The sequence below is a fragment of the Chaetura pelagica genome, unplaced genomic scaffold (genome assembly GCF_000747805.2).
Source record: "Chaetura pelagica isolate M959 unplaced genomic scaffold, ChaPel_1.0 scaffold124, whole genome shotgun sequence".
Lineage (NCBI taxonomy): Eukaryota > Metazoa > Chordata > Aves > Apodiformes > Apodidae > Chaetura > Chaetura pelagica.
The window spans coordinates 26,785-37,920 of NW_009952891.1; the positions used below are offsets into that span (position 1 = coordinate 26,785).

Here is an 11,136-nt window from a genome sequence, read left to right on the forward strand (position 1 = left end):
AGGCTGGAGGAGAAGGCAGCCAAGCGCAGCCCTGAGGGGGACCAAGATGGCAGCCTGGCCAACACCTCCGCGCCCGACACCGCTGGGGGACGTGGAGAGGGGGAGGAAGAGCCGGCGGGTGGCCTGAGAGGGGAGCTGGGGCCAGGGGCTGGCCAGCCAGAGGAAACCACCACAGAAAAGGGCCAGGAGGGCCCAGGGGGGGATGCTGTGTCGGGCACCCTGGAGGCAGCACATCATGAAGGGGATCACGGGCCTGGCTCACAAGATGGCTCCCGGAGGGATGAGGAGCCTGGCGCAGAGAGAGGAGCCTCTGAGGAGCCCAGGGAAGAGAAAATGGAGGAGTCAAGAGCAGTGTCTGTTCCTGAGGGGGGAGAGCAAGGGGGCGAGCAGAGCTCGGAGGAAGATGATGAGCAGGGGGAGTCTGAGGAAGAGTCCAAAGAGGAGGGAGAGTCCAAGGAGGAGGGAGAGTCTGAGGAAGATGGTGCCGGGCCGGCAGGGCCAGAGAATGGAGCTGAAGGGAGTGACAAGGCAACAGCTGGCAGTTCCAGCAAAAAGGGCCATGGCAAACCAGCAGCTGCTGACGAGAAGGAAGGTCTTGCCAGCTGCCACCATCCGCCCTGTGGGGACACAGCAGAAGACCCGCCAGCAGCAGCAGAAGACCCAGCAGCAGCAGAAGACCCACAGGCAGTGGCAGAAGATCCTCCAGCAGCAGCAGACCCCCCGGCAGTGGTGGAAAATCCCCCACCAGCAGTGGCAGAAAACCCCCCAAGAGCAGAAGACCCGCAGGTAGTGGTGGAAGACCCACCAACAGCACAAGACCCTCCAGCAGCAGAAGACCCACCAACAGCACAAGACCCACCAACAGCACAAAACCCCCCGGCAGTAGAAGACCCCCCTGCAGACAATCCATCACTGGCAACAGAGAGCCCACCAGGCCACAGCACCCACCCAGCTGCCTCCGAGCTCCAGCACAGCCAGATAGGTTGGAGTCTTGTCTTGTCGGTGTGCTGTAGCAGCAAGAGTGACCTACTATCAACCTGGTGGGGCTGAGCTTGGCACATTAAACCTCGTGCATGGCCCCCTCCTAACGCTTGTGCTTCCCGTGCCTGGCCCTAACTGCTGCACGACCGGGCCGCCGCGGGCACCGGGCGCAGGCAGGAGCCCCTGGCAGCCATTCCAAAGATGGCCTTGCTGCACTTTAAGCTCATGTTTTCTCCTCTTGACTGCGGACGTGGATAAGATTTTGAAGGCCCAGGTCCCTTTCGGCACCCACAGACCTCTTAAAGGCTCTTCATCCTCCACCCTCAGACCTCTTAAAGGCTCTTTATCCTCCTCCCTCAGAGTCCTCTGGAACCCCTCTCTGGAAGGGTGGGATGGTGCCTGGGCTGGTGGGTCTCTTGTCCACCAGCTCTTGCCTTGTAGGAAAGGTGCAAAGAGCTCGTTCAGCCCCACAAGTTGCTGAAACACCGACTCTGGTCACACTTGGTCAGTGAAAGGTCAGCTAAGGAGAAGGGACACCCCCCCCCATCATGATTTCCTAGAAACCCTTGTGGACTTTGGCCCATGGCTTGGGCTGTGATCTTTGGACCCAGCTGAGTCTCTTTCTGCTTTCATCTCTAACACCCCAGCTTGAAAAGTTCCCGTTTGTGCCGAAAGGGAAACCCAGTTTGGTCTCTGTGGCTTTACTTGGCAAGTCAAAAGGTCTTCCTCAGCCCTGCAGTTGGTGGACACTCAGCACAGCCCCGGGGCTCAGCAGTGCCTGCTTGGCCCTGGCATCCCCAGCCCAGCCAGCCCACACCTGTCCCCAGACCTGTCCCCAAACTTCCACCAAAGCCTGACCCAGCTCCTGCTACACTCAGAGGCTGCTCCTCCAGGGTGAGGACACCAGCTGCCTTACATCCCCTGGGCCAGGCACAGGGGTGTGGGGTCCCCATGGCCACCCCGAGCCAGGGCCCCACACACCGAGGTGGGAGAAGAGGGAGAGCACGACCCCGCTGGCAAAGGCTAAGATGGGTCTCTCAAGGAGCCAACCCCGGCCTCGCTCATCCTGCTGCGTGTGTGACTTTCGGGGAGCGGACGGGTCGGGGCTGAGCCCCCCGAGGAGCCGCAGCTGCCGGGGGGAGCAGCTGCCGTGTGCTTGCCCTCCCCCCAGCAGCCCCCTCCTGCCACATCCTTCGCATTCCCAACCAGCGGCCGCCCTCGCTGCCCCCCTCCTCGGGAGACATGGCACGGGTTCCTCGGAGCCGAGCAGTGCCCGTCACTCTGCCCCCGGAGCTGTGCCCAGGGCGACGGGAGCTGCACGGCGGGCGCAGGGGCTCTGGGGGGTGTGTGCTCCCCCATGCCCTCCCGCTGGTGTGTCTGAGCTTCTGCGGGGAGTGCCAAGCTCCAGCAGTAACGCGTCTCCTTGCCTTTTCCTCCAGAAGAGGTTGAAGATGCCAGCGAGCCGACCAAGCGCGACCGGTCCCACTTGGAGAACACCCTGAAGCTGAACGAGGAGAAACCCACCGATGACGTCTCAGGTGAGGGGCCCTGGGTGGCACTGAGCCATGGTGTCCTGCTCCTTCAGCCCAGGCAGGGCAGCCTCCTCCCCATTCTGCTGCACCAACAGCATGAGAGGGATTTCCCTTCCCTAGAGCCGTTTGGATTTAACTTTACTGCTTGTAAGCCCAGGAAACACCACAGATTCCACAGCCTTCTGATACCTGAAGGGGCTCCAGGAAAGCTGGGGAGGGATTTGGGACAAGGGCAGGGAGGGAGAGGACAAGGGGGATGGATTGAAACTGACAGAGGGGAGATTGAGGTTGGACATGAGGAGGAAATTCTTTGGTGTGAGGGTGGTGAGAGCCTGGCCCAGGTTGCCCAGGGAAGCTGTGGCTGCCCCATCCCTGGCAGCGTTGAAGGGCAGGTTGGATGGGGCTTGGAGCAACCTGGGCTGGTGGGAGGGGTTCCTGCCCATGCAGGGGGGTGGGACTGGATGGTCTTTAAGGTCCCTTCCAACCCAAACCAGTCTGGGATTCTATGATTTTCAATAACAGTCCCTTTGCAGCTCTTCAGTTAACATACTTTAGGTTTTTCAAAGACAGTCCCAAGCAGTACAAGAATTAAGAGAGGCGAGAAAATGCAGATGGTGTCTCAGTTCAAGACAGTCCCACTGGTGCCCAGAGAGACCTGGGACAAGTTGTAATAAAGGGCTTGGATTTATTATTCCAACTATTTATTGGGCATTGCTATCACAAGGCTGGCTTCTGCTGGCTCCACAGGCAGGCTGGACTGGAAAGAAAATGATAAAAGCTCCTGTGGAAAAAAAAAAAAGCTCCTTTTTTTCTTCTAGTCAGCAGCTTAGGGGCTGTGCCATGGGGCCCTGGCTCCACGGTGGAGAGCTTTTGGGATCATGGGTGTTGAGTGCTAAGCAGCATTAACAAAAGATCAGCAGCAGGTGGGGACAGTGCCCAGCAGGAAATACTTATTAGCAGGGAGGGGCATAAAAAGGTGTGATTGGGAGCAGCTTGGCCCAGGTTACAAGAGAGTCCCTTGCTCTGCAGATAGTCTCCTTCAAGATCTGCAGGGAAGGCCCAGCAGCTTCCTTAGGGGTAGCTCAGCCAGGGTGGTGTGGTTTTTCTTTCACCCATGCACATGTTTCTGGCCCTCAGGAGTCCTGCAGCGGCTGAGGAAGATCTACCACTCCTCCATCAAGCCCCTGGAACAGTCCTACAGATACAACGAGCTGAGGCAGCACGAGATCACAGGTAATGCCATGGGCCCTGAGGTCTCCAGCACCACCAGGTCATTGGGATGCAGGCAACAGCACAGAGAGCAGATCTTAGAAATGCTTGGATAGTTTGTCTTCCTTTGCAGCTTCCCAAGAAGGCCACCAACATGCTGGGTTTAGAGGACATGTCCTAGTGACCCCCAGGGGCAGGTATTCCTGCATCTGCCCTAGCCCATCTGCTGTCAGGTCCATCTGTGTAGACTGAGCATTCAACCCTGCCTGCTTTGGGTCCTCCACCTGCTCAGCACCAGTGCCCTGTCCCTCTGCCAAGCAGAGATCATGGCCCAGTGAAACAGGCTTGGCAGGGAAGCTTAGGACCTCTCAAGACTGGGGATGAGCTTCCTGGGGGTGGCAGGAGCTGGCATCCCTCCTGCTCCACGTGGGACACAGCCATGTGGGCAGGGTATCCTGCGAGCCCAGCAGCCTTAACACATCCTGGGAGTTAGAGTTTCCAGCCCTTGGCAATCATAGAGATGTTGGATCAGGTAGGCAGGTCCCTTTGACCACAGGCATGGGCTTGGGCTGAGCCCCAGCACCACACGTGTCCCTCCAGAAGAGCAGGGTGCAACCCTGGCCCCAAGATGCTTCCATACTACAGGAAGCTCTTGTGACCAATGTGACAGAAGCAACCTCACTTTCCAAGCATAGATTGCTCAAGTCCAAGCCAAGTCCAAGGTCCTTGTTCACAGGGGGAACTCCCCTGTGAGGCCCTACTCAAGCCCTGTTCCAGGCCAGGGTCAAATGCCCCCTGTGCCTTGGCAGGGGAGGCAGGAGTCCTTGCTGCCTGTGCCCAGGAGGTACATGCCCCTATCAGCCTCCTGCCAGGGTCCCTTCTTGCCCTTAAGTTCTGTCTCCCTTCCCAGATTTCCAGCCATGCCCTCTCTTCTGGTGAGACAGGACCTACATACACCCTCTACAGACCTTCCTTTTGCAGCTGGACCCTGCTCCACCAGCACGTGGTGTTGGTGTGTTCATTTTGGCAAACCCCCTCCTCCCAAGGCACACCCACCTTAGAGCAGAACTCCTGTTTTACATCTCCCCCTAAATACAACTCCTAAATCCATGTCAGGCATTATGGAAGCAGGCTGGAATGTCTCCACACCCAGCCAGCCCATCTCCAGCTTAGGACTGGTAGGGAGCACAAGTGACCCATGGGACAGGACTGCACAGTCCTGCCTGTCCCCTCAAAGACACAGAGTACACTGGGCATTGTCTACCCCCCACTCAGGGGTTCTGGAGGGGGCATCTGTAGGTGTCCTAAAGCAGGTGCTGTCCCCAGCTGCCTCCCACAGCCAGGTACGTGTTGCTGCCTGTGCCTGCCTCACTCTCTGCTACTTCCCAGCACCTGGGGACCACAACCTGCTCACCAAGTGGCTGGGTCACTGAGTGGGGTCACAGCATCACACCCACCTGCAGCCAACATGGGAGTGGTGGCCTAGAGACTGTCACCCCCCAGCTGCTGTCACCCCCCTCAGGGTGCTGGCCCATTCCCTCCCTCAGACAGCCAGCACAGCACTGCCACTGCTGGGAAAGGAGCACCAGGAGCCTTAGGGCTGGCAGCCCAGTGTGCAGCCCCACAGGCTCTTCAGCAGTGCCACCATGCAGAGAGGACAGGACAGTCATGACCTGTCCCAGCTGGCTCCATCCTGGAGCTCACAGTCAAGAAGACCCCAGTCTCATCCCTGAGCTGCCTTGCTCTGTGCTGATGGCAGCGCAGGCACCTGCATTTACTACCACCTCGACCTGGGACAATGGGCAGGAGAACATTTGGGGTTACAGGGGCAGCTGGTGGGTTCCCAGCCTCCAACTCTCCCTTTGCTGTTCACTGGCAGAGGATGCAGCCCCCCAGCTCCCATTCCCAGTGCCCAGGACATCCCACCCTGCCCTTTGGCCATCCCACACTCAAGCAGCCACCTCTCCTCTCTTCTTGGGATGATACAAGTGTTTTTGAGGTCCCTGCTGGCTTCCTCCCTCCCAGCTCCTGAGAAAAGCACCACCACCAGATCCAGCTTCTCCCAATCCCTCATTAGTTGTGCTATTAGAGACATCTGCAAATTAGTTAGAGAGCTGGCCCAGAGACAACACCCCCCCCTCCTTGGCTTGGCTTTACAAAGCAGGTTAGGATATGGTAGGGCTGAAGGAGCCTTCTCAACTTCTTCCTCTGCATGGTGACCCTGAGCAGGTTCCTGGCCTTGCTGGTGGCCCTGCCAGCCAGGAGATGCCCCAGGCTCCCCCCTGTGCCCACCCTGGGGCAGGGGGAGGCTGGAGGGTGCAGAGCTGCGGGCTTAGGTGGCTGGGAGGAGCGGGACAGCTGGGAGAGCAGCAGGGCAGGCCTGTCATGGAATCTGTGTGACCTTTGGAGGTGTAAGCCAACCCAGAGGGGTGCTGTTGCAGGCACCTTTGCCCCTCCATTACACAGCAGCCCTCCATTTTGTCTCCCTTCCCATCGGCTCTGCTGGCACACCAGCCGGTGTCATCCACGGAGCCCCTCTGCTCCCAGCAGCTTGCAAAGACACCAGTCACCTGTCCCAGGGGAGCTGGGACTGCCACCACCAACCTAAGGCTTGGAATTGTTGGGGTGCACCCCAGAAAACTCACTCCCCCCCCCCCCCTTCTCTGCTTACAGCGTGTTGAAGCCTGGCAGGTGCCACCTCCTTTCCCTGCCTGCCACCCTTCCTTCCTCCCTTGTCTCTGCTCTGCCATCCCCCGTGGGTGGGTGCACGCTCTGGCTGGGCCCCCCTGTGTGCTTGATGACAGTGGGGTCACCATCTAGGGACTGTCCCTAGCTCAGGGGTAAGGGACTCTCCCAGCCTGGTGATGGGAAGTGTGCTGTGAGGTCATGCCAGTTTGGGGTGCATGCTGGTGACCCTAATTACTGTATTTGTGCTGATTAGCATGCCTGGATAAGGGAATGGGCTCCCAGTTGCCATCACCAGCCACCCCAGAGCTGGGCACGGGTAACCACACAAACAGGATGGTCAGGACACTCGTTGGGGTTGGTTGCTGCCCTAACCACAGCTTGTTGGGCTCCCTCTGCTCGGTGAGCATTGCTGGGGAAGGCAATAACTGCAGGGAGCAGGGCAGGAGGGTTGGGGTGCTGGCTGGGTCACAGCAGCTCCCCTGGGGCTGCTCCCCCAACTCACCCCCCTGGGGTATGGGGCAGACTGGGGTTCCTGCTTGTCCTAGCAGTTGCGGGTCTCGTTGCTGACAGACTGTAACTCCTTCTCTCCTGCTGGGAATGGCCATCACTGGCTTTTCCTGCCCACGAGAAGGCCGGGTTCAGTCTTCAGCTCCCTCCTGGGCCTGGGCCAGCCCCAGGCAGCCGCGTCCCTCCTTCGACTCACGGAACCTTTTCTCTCTCCCCGTGTCCCCTGCTAACAGCTTATCCCGGACGCACCCTGGGCTCCTCTGCCACAGGTTGGTATCCCTGCCTGCTGCCTGAAAGCTGCCAGCACTGCCTAAGCTCTTTGCTGGCCTCCAGCTTTCCTACTCACCTGCTCCAACGTGGCCGTGCTTCCCAGGCACCAAGCAGAGCCCAGCTACTGGCATCCCGTGGCAGCTGCTGGAGTTGGTGTCCCCAGCCTTGCCAGAGCTCAACATGTGCTGCTGCTCTTGTCTGTCCCAAGCGTTGCTCTGTGCATCCCCACACCCCCTCCCCCCTGGCTTGGACATTGTTCCCTCTTGGGTAAAGACTCAAGAGGTTGATATTCCTCAACCAACAGTCCAAAGGTGTTTGTGGTGGACCTGCAGGTCAGTCTATCCGCAGCATGAGCTGGAGGAGCCCAGCAGGTACCCCACCCTGCAGGGAAGCTCTTCCTACCCTTCACCCTCCTACGTGCAGAAACTTTCCCCAGTGTCCACACTTGATCCCCTTGTGGCTGCAGTTTAAGCCGACGAGCCGGCAGCAGCTGTCCCAGTAACACAGGCTGTCCCCAGAGGGGTGGCCTTGGCCCCCTCAGCAGCCAGAGCTGGCTCCTCTCCCTGCCTATCCTATCAGGTTGTGCTGCCAGGTCCCCTCGGAGAAGCAGGAGGTGGGAGACAGGCCAAGAAGCACCAGCCAACACCCAACCCTCCCCTGGGTCTGGTGTTGGGCCACGGGGACAATGTCCCTGCTGTGGTATCAGGCAGGGAAATCCCATCTTCTGCCCCTCCTGTCCTACCACACGGCCCCAGTTGCTGGATCCTGCCAAACCAGGCTGCTCCACAGCCTGGCCCTGGTGCAGCAGAGCCCTGCCAGTGCCTGGAGGGTCCCTGGTTCCCTGTGGTGCCGGCAGTGGAGAGAGTTGTGGATCTATGTAGTGCTTTCCCAGAGCTGCCTTATCTGCATCTGGAGCTGCAGGCACACACACGTGTGCTGCCTGTGTGGGTGTCTGTGTGTGGGGAGCACCACGTGGGGGCCTGAGCAGGCTGGCTGCAGCCACGTGTGGCTTGTCCCCCCCTCTGTGGGCACATGTGCCATGGGGATACTTGTGGCTTTTCACAAGCAGGCGGGCCAGCCCTCCCGTGGCTGCCAATCCATGGGGCAGGGTTACAGGCATGGAGTGGCAGCGTGGAGAGTCTCTCTGGGTGGCTTAGCCTTGCCAGGTGGATTGAGGACAGAGCAAGACCTTTGTGCCTGTGGCTGAGCGTGAGTAAGTAGAGGAGGGAGGTTTTGCCTTGTCCTCCACTTTGCCTGCCATCCTCAGGACAGCCTTGCACAACGTGGGGTGAGCTGGACCAGGTACTTCTTCTGGGCTTGATGAAAAGGAAGACCTATCCCAGGGTTAATCCCATCGCTGCTCCCACCCAAGGGCAGCCTAGCATTGGAAAAACCTCCCAGAAAGCCACTGCTCTAGGAAAAATAATTATTTTTAGAGCATTCAAATTGCTGTTACTCCCAGAGCTGAGCAGCCCAAGACAAATACAGGCTCTGCAGAGGTAGACATGACCTTTCTGGCCTTGTCTGCAGGATGCTCTCTACTCTGCAAGCCCAGCAGCTTAGGGAAGCTGTGTTTGAGCTGCTGTGTTGTAAGCAGGAGCACAGATGAAGGGGGGCAAGGTTTAGGGAAGCCCTGCTCACAGGCAGGGCCTGATCATGCATCAATGTGTGACTATTTCTGTGGATGCTGCTGGGACGTGCCTGGCTCGAGCCAGGATGGATCTTGAGCTGGGATGAGTTTGAGCCAGGATGAGTTTGAGCTGAGATAAGCTGGAGCTGGCAGTGAGACAGGCTGGGAACGAGCAGCCACAGGGTGGCTGGAGAGAGCTGCTGTGCTGGAGCTGCTGCCATCCCTGCCCTGCAGCCCCAAGGACCGGCTCTTTTCCCCTGGCTGGACCATCAGTGTGACCCAAATTGGTGCTGAACAGACACAGCAGGGACAGATGCCAGGCCAGCACCCTCCTGGGTGGGAGATGCTCTCTGCTCTCCCTGGGCAGCAGCAAGGAGAACCTCTCTTACATCCCCAGAGCTGCTGTGCTTCCCAGAGACCTGTGAGGATCCTGTGCCTGCCACTGCCCATGGGGTGCCAGCACCCTGTTCCCAAAGCAAGGGGCAGAGATGGGCCTGATGAGCTGTTGGTGAGGTGGCAGAGGGGCTGCCTGCCTCCCTCCCTCCCTGTCTCCCTCTCTCCCTGCCTCCCTCCCTGCCTGGCACAGCAGGGCCGGGTGAGGACGTGAAGCAGAGCTGGCTCACAGGCTCCTGTGTTCACACCCCACACCTGGCCAGGAGTGTTCTGGTGAAAGAGCATGTGGGGACCTGCCTCGAACCTCTGGCATGAGATCACAGGGGATAATCATCATCATCACCTTCCTCTAAAACCCAATAAAAGCCAGCAGGCAATCAGAGCAGCAGGGAGGCATGATTAATGATCAAAGTCTGAGGTGCCAACACTGGGTTTTGTCCCGTGTGAGAAGATGATGTTGGCTGCCTGTGGTGAGCAGGCAGAGCCCACGGCTTCGGATGTAGCTGCCTGGTTTTGAGGAGGAGAGTTGAGCTGCTTGGTTAGCTGTGCCCCATGGAGAGATGTTCCCAGCCTGCTCCCTTCCCCAGTGGTGACATGGTGGCCCTGCTGTGGGCAGATGCAGGCAGGAGAGGCTGGCATGCTCTGCCCAACTCCTGCATCCGTGGATGGATGGGTTTGTTGTGGAGCAGCTGTGCAGTGCCCTTCGGCACCCTTGGGAGTGGGAGCTCAGCACCATGTGGGCTTTACATCTCCCTTGCCTTGGAGATGGATCCTTGGCTAGCTGGAAAGCTGCTGATTCCTGGATGGGTGTCTCAGCCACTGCAGGGTAAATGTCTCTGCCTTGGGAGTGGGGCTGAAGGGGAGGTCCCATGGGGGAAGGCTGAGCTCCAGCTGAGGCACGTGCTGGCACATCCCTGCCTGCAGCAGACACCCCCCCAGGGGGCTGTGGTGGGGTGAGGTGGTGGCAGGGTGGCTGCAGCTTGCTCTGCTCTCTGCCATCTGCCACCACGGCTCTCCTGGCCCTGTTTCCTGCCTGGGTTCCCCGGGCTACATCAGTGCTGGTGCGTGAACAGGGACAGGGAAGGTTCCCACCAATGGGAACACACTCATCCAGTTTTTACTTCCATTTCTGGCCTAACTTGGGCTCAAGCTGACCAACAGGCTCCTGGCAGTCCTTGCAGGGCCTGGGGGCTGGCATGGACCAGGGGCTCCTCTGGCTTGGCCAACTGGTTCCCAGTGGCTGGGGGGTGGGGGATTGAGCAGTGTGGGCACAGGCTGACTACATAAGTCCCAGTCTAGCATGGGTTGCTCCTGGGGCAGTGGCTGTGTGTGTCCAGATACCCCTGAGATCCCAGACAGATTGTGTGGCATCAGGATTGGTCCTTACAGGCCATCACTGCCTTTTTGAGCTGTTAGCAAACCCCAGGACTTCAGGATCACTGGGTGGAGACTGCAGCTCATCCCCCTCACTTTTCGCCAAGCACAATGCAGGGCTGTTGCCCAACCTGCTCTCACCATGTTGGGCTGGAGCCTCTCACCCAGCCCACATGTAGGCAGGGCCCCTCTGCTCTCTCAGAGGGCTGGGAGCCACAATGCAGGAGCCAGCCTCAAACTCATTCTTGGCTAAACCAGAGCTGAGGCAAGATTGAAAAGACCTTCAAGGCCTCTTGCAGGCTACGAAAGGCCAGACCTCAGAGAAGGTCAGATGTTGGCTCTCACTACAGCAAGGTGGGGTCTCCCACAGAGCAGAGTGCTCCTGCAGGCCCTGGGGCCCATGGCTGGGCAGTGTCTTGGCTGGTGAATGGCTGGTGGCCCCAAAAGAGTGGCTGCTTGCCCAGCAGCATCCCCACGCCGCTCAGATGGGATGCTCGTTACAGCCGGCAGCGCGGCGGCTATTGTTCCTTCCCTTCCTCCTGTTCTTTCCCC

General features: G+C 59.1%; 1 protein-coding gene across 1 annotated transcript in view; it reads left to right on the forward strand.

Moving 5' to 3' along the window:
• The window catches only part of SRL (sarcalumenin), a 17,805-nt gene that overhangs the window by 1,252 nt on the left and 5,417 nt on the right, over positions 1-11,136 (forward strand). The window contains exons 2-5 of the mRNA XM_009995505.1: positions 3-982; positions 2,421-2,519; positions 3,651-3,746; positions 7,151-7,186. Coding sequence (XP_009993807.1) covers positions 3-982; positions 2,421-2,519; positions 3,651-3,746; positions 7,151-7,186 — 1,211 coding nt within the window. The remainder of the gene's footprint in view (positions 1-2; positions 983-2,420; positions 2,520-3,650; positions 3,747-7,150; positions 7,187-11,136) is intronic.